General features: G+C 39.4%; 3 protein-coding genes and 1 long non-coding RNA gene across 4 annotated transcripts; 1 reads left to right on the top strand and 3 right to left on the bottom strand.

Annotated features, from left to right (window-relative positions):
- Nucleotides 1–299: 299 nt before the first annotated feature.
- Nucleotides 300–5,136, top strand: mcmdc2 (minichromosome maintenance domain containing 2). The gene is made up of 14 exons (XM_037693894.1): nucleotides 300–396; nucleotides 486–616; nucleotides 706–765; nucleotides 874–1,069; nucleotides 1,416–1,538; nucleotides 1,621–1,722; nucleotides 2,874–3,002; nucleotides 3,128–3,365; nucleotides 3,473–3,678; nucleotides 3,773–3,930; nucleotides 4,012–4,191; nucleotides 4,271–4,410; nucleotides 4,695–4,804; nucleotides 4,970–5,136. The coding sequence occupies exons 1-14, from the start codon at nucleotides 300–302 to the stop codon at nucleotides 5,134–5,136; spliced, it is 2,037 nt and encodes a 678-aa protein (XP_037549822.1).
- An 867-nt stretch (nucleotides 5,137–6,003) lies between these two features.
- On the bottom strand, nucleotides 6,004–7,814 carry LOC119426675. Its single transcript, XR_005187632.1, has 3 exons — nucleotides 7,654–7,814; nucleotides 6,234–6,284; nucleotides 6,004–6,031 (listed from the first exon to the last, which is right to left on the bottom strand). It is a non-coding gene; the product is annotated as an uncharacterized LOC119426675 (long non-coding RNA).
- A 1,504-nt stretch (nucleotides 7,815–9,318) lies between these two features.
- On the bottom strand, nucleotides 9,319–10,016 carry LOC119426406 (transcription factor 24-like). The gene is made up of 2 exons (XM_037693969.1): nucleotides 9,603–10,016; nucleotides 9,319–9,426 (listed from the first exon to the last, which is right to left on the bottom strand). Exons 1-2 carry the CDS (start codon nucleotides 10,014–10,016, stop codon nucleotides 9,319–9,321), a joined length of 522 nt encoding a protein of 173 aa, XP_037549897.1.
- Nucleotides 10,017–12,527: 2,511 nt separating this feature from the next.
- On the bottom strand, nucleotides 12,528–16,715 carry ppp1r42 (protein phosphatase 1, regulatory subunit 42). Its single transcript, XM_037693970.1, has 7 exons — nucleotides 16,575–16,715; nucleotides 16,320–16,486; nucleotides 16,093–16,231; nucleotides 15,464–15,580; nucleotides 13,040–13,157; nucleotides 12,773–12,898; nucleotides 12,528–12,571 (listed from the first exon to the last, which is right to left on the bottom strand). Exons 1-7 carry the CDS (start codon nucleotides 16,704–16,706, stop codon nucleotides 12,528–12,530), a joined length of 843 nt encoding a protein of 280 aa, XP_037549898.1. The 5' UTR covers nucleotides 16,707–16,715.
- Nucleotides 16,716–18,091: the final 1,376 nt, after the last annotated feature.

The following is an 18,091-nucleotide window of genomic DNA, read 5'->3' on the forward strand; positions in this document are numbered from 1 at the left end:
TTTGTTTATAAAGGTATAGGTCATATTTGTTTAAATACAAAGTATTCTATGCTTATCTTTCATTGTTTGTCCTTTTTTTTGCTTCAATATTATGTATATATATATATATATATATATATATTTACAGTACATGTACAGTAATAGTTTGTGTGTGGTTATACGTAAATAAGCATCTTATTTTGTTAAGTATATTGTATTTCCGCTAATGTGAATGGTCACCATAGCAACCAGTTACCGTGGTAACGGAAGCTAGAAGACAGCGGTGTACAAAGTTTGGCTTCTGTCACGTTTTAGTAACCATGGCCGACCTTTTTTTCTTAAAAGAGTCCATTTTGATATATTTAGACAGAAGTGGCGGTCTTGAGAAACTTATCGACGACTGCAAACTTTTAAACGGTACCGTGTTTCATTTGTCTTGGGTTAAAAACCTCCCACACGTACTTCGCTTATGAAAATTAGCTTGTGTTTTTTTTCCTTCTTACCAGACCCCCAACAGAACGAGGCAGCCTACAGGTTCAAAATTAATGTTAATCCTTCAGATTTAATCGAAATGGATCCTGTGCTGGGTGACTGCGTTCTGCATGACCCACTCAGAGCCACGGTTCTGTTTCAGTCAGTAAGTGGCTAACCTAGCTAAAATGATATTAGCCAAATTTCACTGTTAGCATACCTACACGCCCTGGTTTGTTGATTTCCCACATGTAGGTTTGCTTCCTGGCAATGAAGACTCTTTCACTCACAGAAAAAATACAAACAGCGAGCCAGGTATGACAACGCATCCTACAAATAACACTATTTATTTTGCTGATAGAAAACGTTTGATTAATTTATCTCACACAGTACTGTTGTGTCTTCTGGTATTTTACTTTTAAGGTGAACGTCTCATTGAACTTCACACACCTGCCTTCATTCCCTGAATACATGCTGGACCTTTGCAGTTTCCCTCGTGTTTATGGTCCAATGAGACCTAAATCCATGGAGGGGGTGGTCATTGCCATGACAAGAATTACAAAGTACACCCAGGGAGCCAGGTTCCTCTGTACTAATGATAACTGTCTCTGTTCTACAGGTACATTTTACCCATTAAATTAAAAAATTGTTTTTTTTTTTAAGTTACTTTTATCTTGAACCACCGCTTTTGTCTTGATATTTTGATTTTAAATTTATTGCAATTTTTATGTTCATGGGAAAAAAGTATTTATTTTATGGCATCAGGGGCTTACATTCAATTAAGGTACTGGTATTTTCTTTATTTTTCCACTTAGTAACTCAGCAAAGAAACAATTTTATTCAGTGTTTTAGGACAGTTTGTTCATAGAAGTCTATTGTAAAGTAATAATTACAATTACTCTGACAGAGTTTGTCAGGCAATACTCTGACAAATACTTTTTTTATACTTGAAATTTGGACTCTAGGGTTCCACTACATACGAGTCCACATACCTGGAGCCACAGAGTCCGCTACTGTGAGAAATGACTTCACCTGCATGATTTGCAGCTCCCAGCTGAAAGAGGATGTGAAGTTCAGAGTTTTAGGAGGTGACGGTTCGTCAGTGTGTTGGACGCTGTGTGCATTGTTATATTGTGTGCGAGTATGTGATGTGTTAGTTTTGGCAAGCAGACAAACAGCTGGTGGAGCTGATCCACGTCAAAGCATTAGATGTTCTACGAGGACATCAACAAGACTCGACGAGATACCAGTCTGTCACCCTGTTTCTGAGAGGTACGTTTATCAATCTAAGAGTATGTGGGCCATGACTTACAAACTGTCAAATATACTGTACTGTATAACAAATGACATTTTCTGCTCATTGTAAAAGCAACAAATGCAAAAAAAAATATACTAAGAATTGAAAGAACACAAAGTAAAAGGAATAATACAAATTCATTCATTCAACCTTTATTTAAACAGGTTAGTCCCATTGAGCCACGAGGACTCATTTCATTTGCAAGAGTAGAATACCAACTGTTCATATCAGAGTGACTTTCTTTTAACAAAAATACAAAACTATCACTTAACCTATATCATTTAACCCATACAGAGTTTACTTTTCTATGAAAGTTCAAATGTGGAACTACTTTTGCCAACAGTATTTTGTGCTTTTTAACATTACGATCCAAAGAACACCTTTATATCACATAAAATCATTCCCCACTTACGTTTATCTGAAAATGGTCAATCCTCTTATATATATATATATATATAATCCTCTTATATATATATATATATATATATATATATATATATATATATATATATGGGGCTGCAGTAGCCCTGAGGTTGCATCAGGAAGAGCATCTAGCATAAAACAAATGGCCAAATCTTTTATGCAAGTTTTCTCACTATGGTGACCCTTGTAGAAGGAAGCAGCCAAAATAAACTTACTTATTTTACCTTTATTACTTTGTGAACATAACATTTGCTGACCAAAGTGTAAAACAACCCATCTTACTGAAATGTAAAAGTGCATTATTTGTCTGTACAGTGAGATTCTCGCCCTGGTTTGAATAGCTTCTATTTGCAGTCATATATATTGAGATTCCGTTTTTATTGTTTTCTACTTGAGGTTCAGTCCGAGGCATAAAATTAGTGGGACCCCTGACAGTTGAGCAAATCTCAACCCCGGGATTACCATATTCTGTTGAAGCGGTCCTGTGGAGGAACTTAATACAGCAGGCTCCTGTTACTAAACATATATGTTAATAAGTGCACGGAGCACTCATTAGTTAGCTGTGCTCTTCACACACAGAGGAATCTTTGTTCAGAGTGCCTCGTTCTGTTTGTCTTGGCAGAGCTTATTAGAGCTCTGCATGTTTCTGTTTTTAGACGCTGGAGAACAACCCGAGTAATTGCTTTGTTTCTTTCTCGCACAGATGAGCTGTGTAACTCGATGAGGATCGGACGACTCTACAGGGTGATAGGCATTCCTGCTCTTGTGCATCAGTGGTCGAACATTATTTGGAGTGTAGAAGCAAACAGTGTCCAACCGTGGGAGCCAAAGTGTACGGCAGAAACGAGCTGATAAATCCTATGATGAACAGGAGTCCTCCACATCTTGATCTTTATTGTGTTTATTTGTTGTAAGCTTATTTTAAGCATGAACTATGTTTAATAACTCTACCTATAGGTTGCCCTGAAGTCTCTCACAGATTCCAGGAGCTGCTGCATTTGACAGCCTCTTCTCCCTGGAGGTTTTCTGCCATTGTAGCTCACTGCTTTGGGTTGGAGCTGGCTCCTCCTGGTTTATACAACACGCTAAAGCTGGGCTTGCTGCTCAGCTTGGTGCAGACCAGAACAGATGCAAACAACACATTTCACGGTTTCGATGTCCTTGTTGTTACAAGTGATACGCTCATACTTGACAGGTAAAGCAATCCTGGATTACACATCCTGATACTTTTTAAGCAGGTCCATCCTGGTTGCAGCCTGTGTATTTGAAGCTTTAATATTTTTCCTCACCTCTTTGTGTCAGACTAATGGAGTACAGCTTGAATTTGGTGTGCCGTGGGGTCAGGCATCAGGCCTCAGGGGAGTTGTTTACAAGTCTGTCCCGAGACGAACACGGAGCAGGAACTGCGAACATCCATGCTGGTTCTGCATTACTCGCTACTGGGGGTATTTGCATGCTGGGAGATCTGGGTTGTTATAAAAAGGACAAACTGGATCACATTCACTCAGGTACAGTAGTTCGAGACGTTTCTGTCAGCTGTAAAATTAAAGATAATTTCTGTAAGTAGTGTTTTCTGTCTTTGTCTTCATTATTATCCTTCAGTTCTGGAGAGCCACTCGGTGTCCGTGTTCATTCCTGGGAAGAAATATGGCGAGGATGCTGACCAGCAGCTTTCCTTTCCAGTCCAGTGCAGCTTTTGGGGCCTCACAGACTCCTCGCAACATTTTGGGAAGACGGACTTTGCTGTACTGGGAACTGCAGTGAGTACGATGTCACCTGCATGTTTAATTAAAAAAATGTTGGAAGAAATGCTGATGTAGATCCGTCTCTGTTGTTGACAGGAAATGGGTCCTGTCCCTGCACAGTTTGCAGAAGCGTTTGGTCTCGTCATTCAGTGCAGAGACAGGGTTGGAGAACAAGCCGCATATGCCCAGAGTGTCCACACCCTCCAACAGGCAATGCAGCCTGGAACACACACCTTCCCATCTTACTGGGACTTCTCAAACAAAGATTACAAAGAGGTTTATAAACATTTAAAAAGAAAACGTTAGTACCATGGCTTTGGAAATGTAGAAACTGAGGTTTGTTGTTCTCTTACAGCTGGTAGCTCTTAGCAAAAATTTGCAAGTGGAGCTCAGCCCTGAAGCAGAGAAATTAATCCACGGTTACTACATGGCGAGTCGACGAGCTCGGACCCAGAGTCAGGGCGTCAAGATTTCACTGGCTTCTGTCAAACTATTGCAAGTTATTTTTCCATTTATACCACAAACTTGTTTGTTTTGCCTGGTGTAATACCAGTCAACCAGTAGATGGCCCTCTAACCCAGAACATGCTCCTGAATGACCATTTCTCACTGAATTATGACAACTGTTTACACTGTGGTTGACTTATGTAGAACTATGAGTTTTCACTAACTAGACAGGATACGACAAGTTTTAATTTAAAAACACCATATATGGTATACATTATCCACTTAAATCATAATTGTGTACAATTATTTGGAGTCATTTGCCTTTTGTCACAGGCTCTCCTTGGCTGAGGCCCACTGCAGGTTAAGCCTACGGACTCGAGTCCTGGAGGAAGACGCTGTGGTTGCTGTGCTCCTGTGTGAAAACTCAGTCACTCTCAAGCACGGTAGTTAGACGTCTTTACATCAAATAATTTTGTGCCTAATGTTTTAATAAACATGCAGTTTGTGTTAAATCATAAGTTAATACCATTAGAATAGGCTGTATTGCTGTTTACTGTGCACTAATCTTATTGTTCCGAGTGCATTTTCAGCGCTGTTTGTTCTTACAGGGGCCTCGGCTCTGATCATTCCATCAGATGCAGCGTTTCCTTGCGACATGGGAGACATGGAGGGTTTGCACAGGAGAGACACGATCCTGGATGAGCTTCATCAAAATATTTTACGCTTCATCTACACCTACGCACCTGGAGCAGATACATACATTACAGAGGAGTAACACCTTGTATTGAGAACGGTAGTCAACAGAAAACTTATTTTATGCACGTTGAAAAAAATAGACAAAAACACAAGTTTGTCTCCAAATTTTATTAGGGATCAAGTTGGACAGGACTCGGTGTCAAATTCAAACAAACATTCAGAATTGTTTTATTACAAAACAGTAACATTACATTGATATCAGTGGTAGATGTGAAACAACGCAGCTGTAACTCAAGTAAACAGACGATGGGTTGTATACTTACCTCCCAGACAAAGTAATCTTCCCATTGGCTTCACACCCATGTCAAAATAAAATACAGTAGATCAGTTATAGTGTGCAATAGTATGTCATGTGTATGGTTATACATCTGAGTCTGAATTCAGTTAAGTCACAATTTCAGCATCCCATTTTAGTCTGATGGGTAAACGGCTAAAAGTGAACTCATCACAATTTTAAAATAGTCTATAAAATAAACTCTGAACCACTGAGTACATTATACTTCAGAGTATTTACTTACCAAAGATGAAGCTCTAAAATGCTGCTGACCTGCAGGATGAGATACATTTTATCAACTGGAAGTTTAAACCGACATTAGAAGAGAAAAATGTTTTTGAAACCGGTCGATGTAAAATAACTGTAGTAATGAAATCAAAGATTAAAGCTGGTACTTCAGTAGTCACAGTTTCACCACTTTAACGTCTGACGGGTAAACGGCAAAAGTGTGAATTCATCACTTTTCCAGCTGTTCAAATTTGACTTCAGTCAATAACCCACTCGCTTTGGATGAACAAATCCTCTTCAAAACAACATCCTTAAATACTTTTACGACAACAAATACTGTGAGAATATTACTGACCTCATCAGAAGAGCAGACTGATGACATCTTTGACGTTTAGCGAGCACAACAAGAAATCTGAATCAGAAAGAATAGACACGTTATAATTTAAATAGAAGTTATATTCACAGATTTAGTTCTCCCATTTTAGGATACACGTGCTGGTGTTTCAGTTAAGTCACAAATTCACCATCCTGTTGTCTGATGGGTAAACGGCGAAAAGTGAACTCATCATTATTTCAGCAATAGCAAAGACCAGAAGAGAAACAGCAGCACTCACATTAGAGGTCCAAAGTGAAGACATTTGTGATTCCCAGTGATTATCCAGCACCTAAAAGAAGAAGAATGCCATAAGACACATTTAATTGAGGATCAGGTCATTTCTTTCCCTTCCGCAAGGTCAGCACTTGTGTTTTGCTGTAAGTTTTCTACACTTTACAACTAACCTTTTTAATGGGATGATTAACACGTACTCAATTATTAGCCAATATAGTGAGACCAGATGACTGATCACCTGAAGGTCAAAGGGTACAGCCTAACACAGCTTGGAAGCAAGGCTAACATAGTAGATCTGAGGACAGGTTCAGCAGCAGGCCATAACCTTTGAAATGACCTTATGTCCTTTATGGAGGGGTGGACTTTTACCCAGTGAAATCTTGGTGCGACCACCTCCCAGCCAGGGTTTCTTCTGATGACCTCTCAAAATCAAAACTGGAGCAACCCTACAAGCAGCTTTATGACACTAGGGACATCATTTCCCTCTTTTCAACTGTCCAGAAAAATGATTTATAGTTTGTCTTCAGGGATAAGACCTGTCTATAGTGAGACATGAGAGCAAACATGGGTGAGAGGGGTCATAACTAATGGTTTCAGTGATCCAGGATGAGATTAGTTTGTCATCTAAGCCTTGTCAATCATTCTGATTTAGTAACATCCAACTGCAGTGATACCATACAACTTTATTTATAGAGCACTTAAAACAGCTACAAGGCCAACCAAAGTGCTGTACAGACAAAACAGGTAACACACCAAGCAAAATACAAAATGAGGTAAATCAGATACAATCAGGAACAGCTGTTTTAAAAACATTAGCTGTCCAAATGTCTAAACCAGTCAATTTAGGGATGTAAACTGTCATGTTTAAGTATAAATTATGGTATTTAAATGTATAAATTATGGTATTTAAATGTAAAAAGGCAAAAAGATGAAAAATCAGTTCTTGAAGAGCAGGCTTTAAACCTGGTGCCCTGCTCCAGATCAGACTAACAACATTTATCCTTTAGTAATTGAGCATTATTAAGCATTAAGCAATATATAAACACAAAGGTTTGCACATAATCAAGCAAAAAACGCTCGACTTCAATACATTAGCCTGACCACGTGGCGAAATGCTCAACTACTATCTGAATCCACGTAAACTTAGCAGGCTGAAATCTGAGATATAAAATGTACAAACTTCATCAAGCACTGCAACGATTAACCTGCATGTTTTAGCGTTAATGTAAAAAAAAGAAAACACTTTCACGTTTAGCGCGATGTAAAAAGAAACCGCTAGTCACGTTCCACAACACGTGGCTGGAATGCTAACTAGCTCGGGCTAACTACATATTCCAGGGCTAATAATCCCGAAGTAAGGAAAAAAACGCCGCCACCTATTTTAAACTAAAACGAACACAGAATGAAAATATACAACTGCTCACCTGTAGAGAAATCAAGAAACGCCGAATGGCTGCGCGAGCTCTCCACACGACGGTCCAACAAAAAGAGAACAGACTTCCGCTTTGTTGTCCTTTTTCTTTTCTTTTTTTTTAATCTGCGCAGTTTTGGTGCGCAGTGTACCATACGTCGCCGCCATATTGGATGTGGCAAAAGTGAAGCGACAGAAGATGCCTCATTCATTCTGAGTGGCACGTGTGTGTGTGTGTTCGTTCAATACCCCACAGTCCCCCACCCCCTGTAAAAATATGTTCATTAATGTGATTAATCCAAGTCAGTTAAATGTGATTGTTATTTATCTTTATTCAGAAAATCCATGTCACATCTACATTTCAGTATTATAGTTGGATTAGATGTTAAATATGAATATTTCTATATTTATCCCCACAGTAATACACGTTAGTAGTTGTAAACACTCAAAAGAATACATAAGAGGAAGAAGCAGGTAATGGATGGATGGTTTAGTGCTTACTTTGTTCCAATCTAAACATTTAAAGAGTAAACATTTTTAATAATCACGTTAAAAGTTACAAATGTTGTCTTTGGTGCCTGTTTGTTTTCCATATATATTAGTATGTGAATGACAGTCATTTCCATAAAACACTGTAGAATGGTTGATCGGCAGATCTGCCTCATCCAATATGGCGGAAACTCTGACGTCCCGCTGTAGCGGGCCAGCCGGCTCAACGATCCGACTACATATTTAAGTCTATGCACAGCCGCAGACAAAAACACTAAAAATGTATGCGTTGACTCCAATGCTCTAGTCTAAGTCAAAGTGTAACAACAATTCTAAACTCTATTTTCACATTTGCATAAAGATACCTTTTTATTTTTTTTACTCACATATTTTACTTTATTCTCTAAGATTTCTATTAAATATACAGTATTTGTCCTATGGCTTTGTAGCTGAAAACATCACTCTAAACCTTAATCAAAGAAAGGAGTTAAAAAAAACATAAAGCTCACCCCCCCCCACACACACACACACACACACACACACACACACTGAAACGTTATGAAATTAACATGTAATCGCTTATTAGATAATGTTTCATTTTTTATGAAATATTTTCTAACACAATTTGCACATTAATACGAACAAAGCTGTTTTCTTTTCTAAATTGTTTTATTTGATTCTTTTGTTGAACCTTGGTTTTGTGCAGGCAGTGTTTAATGTCTTCAAACACAATCTTATGCTAAATAGTATTGATAATAATAATAATAATAATAATAATAATCCTCAATAGGCCTAAGCAAATAAATAAATGTTTTTTTCCCCTTTTTGTTAAAACCTTTGGAAACATCTCTCGTATTTTTGAGTAATTTATTCACCCACAGAAAATAATAACACATTTACAAACCATGCATGTAAAAACCAGCGGGAACATGAGATGAAGGGCTTCCTTTGTGGCCTGCTGACAGACCACTTCACATGACAGATGCTAAGTTATTCACACATGCATTTAGTGCAAATGTCTCCAGTCAAAGTGCATACCTGGGACATGTGTGGAGCTGCACGATGCACACAGAACAAGCCAAAATAACAACACACAAACCAAAAACATGCTCATATATTAATTTACATCGTCTTCATCGTGGAACTATACAATCAGCTAACATCAAGAACATTTCTAATCTATAACAGATTATTGGGAGGTGGAGGATGATGGGCCTTGATTCTCTGACTCTGCAGGATTATTGTTCAAGAACTGCCCAGAGGCTCCCACATACAGCCTGGACCTCATGGGCCATTTCTGTGGAGAAACAATTCCATTTGTTAACGAATTAACCCCAAGGCCCAAGGATTTTTAAGTTTACTGCCTAAATAAAATATACTCATTTTTTGTCAATTTACGCAGGTTTTTTTTTCTTAATTGGTCCAAAATGGTGCACTGATTAAAAAAAAAAAAAAAAAAGACAGTGTACCGACCTTTACTGGGTGCAGGTAGCCGTCACCTTTCAGGGAGTGTAACGCCTCCGTCTGTTTACTCTCCCCCTCCTCTGCTCCTTCCTCCTGGAGAGTTCGGGTTAAATGGGCGATATATGTGGTGGCCAGAATCAGCACGTCCAGTTTGGACAGTTTGGTGTCCGGCGGCACGGACGGTAAAGTCCTTTGGAGCTCCAGGAAGGCGTTCCTCAGGGTCTGCACCCGGCTCCTCTCCCGCGCCGCGTTCGCCGCCGCCGGCCGGCCTCTGCCGCCGAGCCCCCCGCCACCGCCGCCGGCCTGAAGCGGCCCTCGGGCCCGGTGGAGCTCCCGGCGGCGGCCGTCCGGACTGGGGCTGGAGCTCGGACTAGAAGCGGGGCTGTCATCCGCCGCCGCCCCGGAACAAAGACCGCCGTCCATAAGGGTGCAATTACAGACCTGGAGATTAAATCATTTACCAACTTATGATTCACATGAGCAATATGTTGCACATTTTGTTCAAACGTTTCATTTATTCTCGTTGGCTGATTTCGCCTTTAACTTAATGCGCCCCACATCTCCACGTTGTCATAAACTCCCTGGCATGTTGCCAACACATATTACAGAGTTTACCTCTTATATTTGTCCAAGACGCGACATGAAGACAGCCCGGGACAGGGAACGAGCTCCTCGGTGTGCGTCCTCCGGCGCGCAGCGGCATCCAACCCCACACCTGTGTGCGTAAAAGTCCAAGAGCTCTGCGTTTATTGGATACGGGTTTTTTTTCCCTCACCCCCACGTAATTAATCACTCCCTCAGAGGTGAGGACTGCTCCTTGCTGAGCTCGTGTCTGTGTGAGGGCCAGCGCGCGCTCGTTGTCCCCGCCAGAGGCTGGACTCTGTGTGGTTAACTCGGGGTCGTCTCTCTCTCTCTCTCTCTAATTGGCTGAACTCAGCGTGTTTCTGCTCGAGCCCATCAAAAATAGTGATTTGGACATTTTACCTTCAAATTAAAAGCAGACGATTCCTTGAAGGAATGCCCGTCGCGTTTTAGCTCCATTTCCTGATGCAGCTGGAGACATTTTGGTCAAAGCATGGACAAATATTTATTATGAGTAATCTCATGCACTCAGAGCACGTGTTGGGGATGATCCTCAGCTACTACCACGCCAAATTTGAGCTCAACATCTGTAGAATTGACTAAACTTCAACCACCTTTGTGTTTTTTCTATTTCGAATTGTCTCCAAAACAAAAACGTATCAGTTGTAATTATTTCCTGAAAGGTTCCTGAGATATTTTGCTAACAGACAGAGCTGACTCCAAACTGTTAATGGTAAAGTTTGAAATACAAGTCTTGTGTGTCCAGTTAATGTGTTTAGGGCAACTCTCAGCTACTACCACACCAAATTTTAGATGGATTCCTGTAAAACTGACAGACATAGCCTCTTTGTGCTTTCTAAGATCAGCAGGCCATCTTCATTTAGGCTGACTCCAAAACTTAATCAGCTATTTTCTGATGAATGCTCAATAATCCAGGTAGAAAAATCTAAAAAAAAAAAAAGAAAGTTAAATCTGGTCCTCTGGACATTCAAAAAAAAAAAACCAAAACCAAAACAATCAGCTATAAATGCATCGTTAAGTTTCATTAAAATCAGTTTCGATGTTTATGAGATATTTTGCTAACAGACTAACACAGGAAAAGAAATAATAATTAAGGAGATGAAAAGGAGCCAGAAATAAACATCTGTTTGCAGCGGTTCCTGAAAACTAACTGGCATGTGAAAGATGAGTATAGCAAAACATTTCTGACGAATTGCCAGCTCACTGGGGACAGCTAATAAATAAACCCGGGCGCTGCAATCAACAGGCCGGCATTCAGGACATTTTTGGACGACTCCTTAATTAATCATCCTGATTTCCAGGGCTCCGGACAGAGATGTCGGCCAATTAATGAAAGGAATTATTCATATTATGGATATTCTCAGACTGCTCTCGGTAAACATTGTTTTTGTAAGGATGGGGTAACAGCAGCGCTCGGGGCCACTGTAATTAAAAGTTGAAGTTAAAGAAGGTTAAGTAAGCTTGTTCCCTTAATTATCCTGCATCTTTCAGGGGTTACACGCGCCCATGTGGCTCCTGAAAACCCACTCGGACACAATCGGTGGTAATAAATGTATTGTTCGTGCTCACAGCGGGCTGGATCATTTGTCACGGTTGTTTGAATAAGAGCGCGTGTTAGCTTTGGAGAATGTAAAGACGTAATAAAAAGGCAAAGTGATCATTTAGATTGTGCCACTCTGCTTCAAACGCTTCACTTTTTTCAGCCAAAAGCACTCAGAAGAAAAATCACATAATTTTAGAGCTCCTTGCAAGAAACAGTTTAAATGATGCAAATTATTTACGTCTACAGAAACAATAAATCTAACCCGATGAAAACCAGCAGTGGTTACGAGGTGGAAATGCTGTTTTATTCGTTATTATTTTATTATTTTAAGCATTACTGCCAGGTTATTAAACCAGGAGTTAAATCATTAACACAAGGCTGACGAGACACTTAATTTCTGTTCCCTACAAGATCAGAGGTGTTTTTGCTTAAATACTTAGTTTATTTGTAATAAGAAATATTCTTAAAGTGCTTTATGACTATTTTTATTTACAAATAAAATTCCCGAATATATGTTATCAGATTACAATGACAAACGCAAATAAAAAATACAGATCACATGAGGCTAATCATGTTTTTCTTCCTGACTTTGTTGGTAATTATAAAAAAAAAAAGGATTTGAAGAGTCTCCTAAAACCTGTAATCATTTCAACATTTTAAATGGATCGTGTGTGAAAACTTGCTAAATTTCCACAGATTATTTTGTCAATGGATTAGGTGCCAAAGCAAACGAAGCTGAACTGTGATCCAGAGGATCTTCTGCGACGCTCTCCTCCCCGCACTCAGCTCTAGATGTGACCAGGAAGTGGATCCTGACCCGTGTTCAAGTCATCTGGAACACAAACAGAATATCAGCTTCTTATTTAAAAAAAACCTCTTGTACAACTTTGTTCTGGCTTTACACTAAAACATGACTTTGCATATAATGAAAGTTCAAAAGTAAATTTTTAACCCCCCCCCGCAAAAAAACGAGTGAACAAAGTCACATATGTAAAAAAAATTAGACAATCAAACTGATCATTTGACAACTTACTTGTTAAAGGATAAGCGATCAAGGGCCTAAGCAGCATTCGGTTATTTCTTTTCTTCTCTTTTGATGCTTTCCAGTTAATAAGAAACTGTCTGGTTAAATCATTAATGTCTTTTTCATCAAGGACCTCTAAAAAATAAAAATTAAAAACAGTGGGGGAAAAAATTGACATGTAATTTTTTTTGGTTTTATTATTTACCAGCAAAGGATAAAATATTAAATTGGCACTGTCTTAAACGTTAACGTGCAAGAAAAGTGATCGACGGTTACCGAGGCCTGTGCACAGTGTAATCAGTCGGTCTCTGTACTTTGGTTTTTTACACACAGGATTTCCACTCAGATCCAACAGCAGCAGCTGAGGCCAGAAGCCGAACACGTTCTCCAACTCCTGCGAACACGCACGACAGTCAACTTTAACAAGTTGGGTTTTAATCGCCGCTGGTTCAAACAGGAGTTTAGTGTCTCCGACATTATTCTCAGCAACTAAACAGGAACAGAGTGATGCACATTTGCAATAAAAAGAGACAAACAGGAGATAAATCTTCAAAAGACATGGTAGAAGTGAAGGTTAATGTGAAGTACAAGGTCCAATAGAAAGCGCATAAACAACACATCAGTCTGTTTTAATCAAGAGTGTCGCCGGTGTCGTGTAACTACGAGTTTTCTCCTGGGGCAGTGCGAGGCCGACTCCTCCAGCAAGTTGCCTGCAGTTGTATGTTTATCTAAAGGCACATTAATCCAAGCCTGGAAATATGAATACTCTCTGGACACGCTCTGATTGTTCATTGCCTTCCTGTCTTGGCCAAAGCGCTTCCACTTTTCCAGCTCGAGCTGCAATCAGTTCAGAGGGGACCCCAGAGCACCACGCGCTCCCAGGCTTTGATAAATGATCGTGTCAAGGCCGTCACTCAGAAGGCCCTCGCTGAAGAGGAGCCCAGCGCCAAATTGCCCCCCACGCGGGGGGCCGTGGAGAGCAGCGGCTCGGCTGGCTCTCTCTCCACTGAACTAATGATGAGCCGGTTACGAGCCAGAGTTGGACCGAGGCTTCGATTCCTCTGTCCTCTACGCCCCGCTCACAGTTACCGGCCTCCAAAGATGCTCCCCATTTGTCACCGCAGCTGACTGCCTGTCATAATCTATTTAAAAAAATCCATAATGGTTCCTCAGGATTTTCACCAAATGGTGCAGCTAAGAAATTGATCCTTTAGAGAGCTGTCTTTGCAGAATCAATAGTGGCAGACGGGTTGTATAAACTATAGGAAATATTTGCTAAAAGTGACACACGGTCAACAATTACCTCAATCAACAGTAAAAAGAAAAATCATTCGCACAACACTGAAAAAGTTGAGACTGTGTGCACTGTTTTGTAAATCTCCTGCATCATGCAACATTTAGGACATGGAGGTAGTTGGAGTGAGGGCAGAGCATGCAGAGGACAGAGTAAGATGGAGGAGGATGACTTGCTGTGGCGACCCCTAAAGTGGGAAAAGCTGAAAGAAGAAGAACATTTAAGAACTAAGGAGAGCGGCTGCTGGAGTTTTTGCAGGAAATGTCCTGTTCTTATCTGATGCAGGGTTCTCCTGGGTGTTCTTTACTGGATGGGATCATATGTTGTACTTTTCTACATTGATGGGGCCTTTTCAGATGTGCAAGCTGCCCATTTCAGAGGTACTAATGCATGCCCATACCATTAGAGAGGCAAGCGTTTGAAGTGTGCACTGAAAACAAGCTGGATGGTCTCTCTTTAGTGTGGAGGATGATTAGAGAACGACCCATTTTGATTCATCTGAGCACAAAACAGTTTTCCATTTTGCCGCAGTCCCATTTTAAATGAGCTTTAATCCAGAGAAGATAGCAGCATTTCTGATGGTGTTCACATATGGCTACTGCTTTGCATGATAGAGCTTTAACCAGCATGTATGGATGGCACGCTGAATTGTATTGTGGAAGTGTACCTGAGCCCGTGCAGAGAACAGAATCAAATCTGTTTTTAATGCAGTGGCCTAAGAGAGCCTGAAGATCAAGACTATCCAATATTGATATTCCAGCCTTGTTGCAATATTTTTTTTTTTAAAGTAGTGTTGTATATTAAAGAGGAATTTGAAGGAAAAGTCACTTAAAATGTACTTTAAAGTAATATCAGGATCATTAAATACAAATCATTCTCTTCAGTTCATAAATCAATTTAACAGAACAATCAAGGCCCTCACATTCAGCTCAAATACCCAACATCCATCTTGAATCAGACAAATCTTCCATTAAGTGATATTCTGTTGGTTTAGGAAATCAAACAGGATTTTAAGTCAAGGAGAGAAAAAAACTGCCTTCCAAGGAAACAGAGAAACTTGTGCTTGTTTAAAGCTGTCAGTGAGAAAAGTCTCTGGGGAGCGGCTCGCTGATTTGTTGAATAATTCTGACCCTTCGCGAGGCGTGGAGACCTGGGAACTTCTGGCAGGATTTGTGGGATTTAGTTCTTTTCAGTCCTGTTCTCCATATCATTTCACACATCGCTGCAGAAAGCTAACGTTGACCTCATCAGCTAATGGATGGCATGTTGATTTTAATATGTCACGTCGTGCAGACTTTGCTTGATGTGGTCGTAGTTACTGCATGTGTCCTCTGTGATGCTGGAGTACAAATCTTATTTTTTAATTTAGACAGCTTTAATTAAATGTAACATAATTTTATACTTACTTCAATGCTGAGCAATTTATTATCCGCAGCAGAAAAATGCTGGAGTTCCTTCAGCACTGATAGGGCACTAATATCGTCAACGTTGTTGTTATTAATATTCAGGGTATGGAGACAATCCTGTGCAAATAATTCCCATTAAAGAAGAGAGAGGAGTTCAGATTCCATTCACTTGACAGAATAATACAAATTTAATAAAAACGTAGGCCAATTGCACAAATATTACATTTTATAGTTACTGCTTATACTACCAAACAGAAAAAAGTACAGAAAATAGCTCCAGATGTGCATTCAGAGGATTTTTTTTTTTAAATACCAAAGCAGCATCTTAGTAGAATTATTCTGTTAAAATAAAAGCACTTCACAATATTTTCTCTTCATTTTGCTCATAATCTGGTTGAATTCAACTTATAAAATTCGTATTTATATAAAACTTGAGTTACAAGAACTACATTCAAATCATCCCCAACGTGCTGCATGCAGCTGCTAAATATTACATTTCTTTTAGAGTTAATACGCTAAATTTTGCTACTTAGTTATATATTTTAATTTTAAAAAAAAACAACACTTTCTAATAGGTGGAACAGTATATTTTGGTGAATAATTTCTGTACTCAACAATATGGGTCATACAGCGAGTGAGTGGAGGGTCCTGGGGTCAAAGTGCAACTTCTCCCCTGGTGCCAGCCGCTGATTCTCCAGATGAAGCTCTTTGAGCTCGTGGAGCTCCTCTAAACCCTCCACCACAGTAATTCTGTTCCCACCTAAATACCTGCAGAGCAGAAAACACGCACAGACACAAAGATCTCTCAATAATAAACCCAACACAGAAAACCAAGACGGTAAAATTGTCTGCTTACAGTTTGGAGAGTTTCTGCAGACTGTAGAGATTATCTATACGAGGGATGTTGTTGTTCTGCATGTACAGATGTGTAAGGTTGGAGGCAAAGCCGAGGTTGCAGATGCAAGTTATCTGATTGTCGTACAGGTAGAGAACGGTGAGGCTCCTACACATGGAGAGGTCTCCCTAAAAGTTGCATTAAAAATATGAAATCAGCATTATAATTGGAGACAAACAAAAAATGTATGAGTGATGATGCTGACTGATTACTTACGATGTCATCAATATTCTTGCTGGAAAAGTGGAGGTGGGTGAGGGTTTTGAGGTACTCTGGGAACGAGAGTCCCCTCTTCTTTTTTAAGTGTTTTTTAGACTTGGCTATCAGGTCTACGGTCAGACGTACCATGCTGACTCAAGAAGACTCGGCTTCAGCGAGTGACTTTGTCAGGTTGCAGCAAAGACTCGAGCAAAACAGACAAACGTTAACTGAAACACAAATTCCTCTTGATAATTATTTCCTGAAGCCCAATTATGTTAGCGTTTGTATTCACAGAAAACACATATGTTTAGCCTAAAACTCATTTAAGCTAAATTTAAAATGTCTTTAGGATAATAATTTCCCCACGTGGTCTGCTTCTTGATATTCAGATACTAAAGGACTTTTTTAATGTATTAAGTCTGGCACTTTGATTTTAAGTTGCTTTTATAATTTTTTACTACTGTTAAGTATTTATTACTATTACTTGACTACTACTATTTTATCCACCTACTAAATAAACAGCTGTCAGTGTGTAGGTCTGAAATTAGGAAGAAAAAAAAAAGACTAGTTATGGATGAGACATATACAATAATCATCCTAAATCATTTCTAAATGAGGCAATACAAGAAAATGAAACAAAAAAAACCCCTCAAATGAGGCCTACAAAAACAACAAATATAATATACCCACAAGTTCAAAAATTGAAACACAAAATGTAAAATCTAAACAAACATACATCGAATAAAGAATATTACACGCAAATTGCCACATGCTATGGCAAAATAAATGCACAGAAAATGGTACAAAATGCACAAAACCAGCAACATTTGTTTTTAAATTAGGCTAAAGTGTCTAGTACAAAAATATAATTATTTGAGTCAGATAGTCAGTGTTCTGAAGACCATTTCTCCACCATCGGTCATAGTTTTAAAGGTAAATGTTTGTCAGTGACAGAGAACTTTTCCACACTTGATCTTATGTTATCAGGTCGAAAAGACACTGATCGATAACCTGAAGATGAACTATAGACACAAGACATCGGCTAATTGAACTCTTATATACCCCTGGGCCTGATTCCTACAGGGAACCAGCACTGGGAAGTAATTTATCACTGTCAAATTAAAATTGTGCCACACGTAGCTGTCGCAGAATATTAGAGATGGTACTTTTACACTGACCTTATATCAGCGAGCTAATTGATTAGCTTGTTAGCTATCGTAACGCAAACATTTAACGCTGGAGTCTGCCTAAAAAAATACTAATTCAGATCGCAAAAGCTAAAATAGTCACGTATTTCTCTTACCTTTTGAGAAGAGCGGTTACTTTTTAAAAAGTTAGACGGCTAAATAACTTTTTAAAATGCTGTGAATCAAGGGTTTCTTTGTATGTTTGGTTTGAGATTAGAAAGGTGGTTACTATGGAAACTACGGAGGCTGCGCAGAAGACAAACTAGCAAACCGGAAGTAAGAGATGAAACGCACACACACACACACACACACACACACACACACACACACACACACACACACACA

This window comes from Nematolebias whitei, chromosome 20 (genome assembly GCF_014905685.2).
Source record: "Nematolebias whitei isolate Nwh7 chromosome 20, NemWhi1, whole genome shotgun sequence".
Taxonomy (NCBI): Eukaryota; Metazoa; Chordata; class Actinopteri; order Cyprinodontiformes; family Rivulidae; genus Nematolebias; species Nematolebias whitei.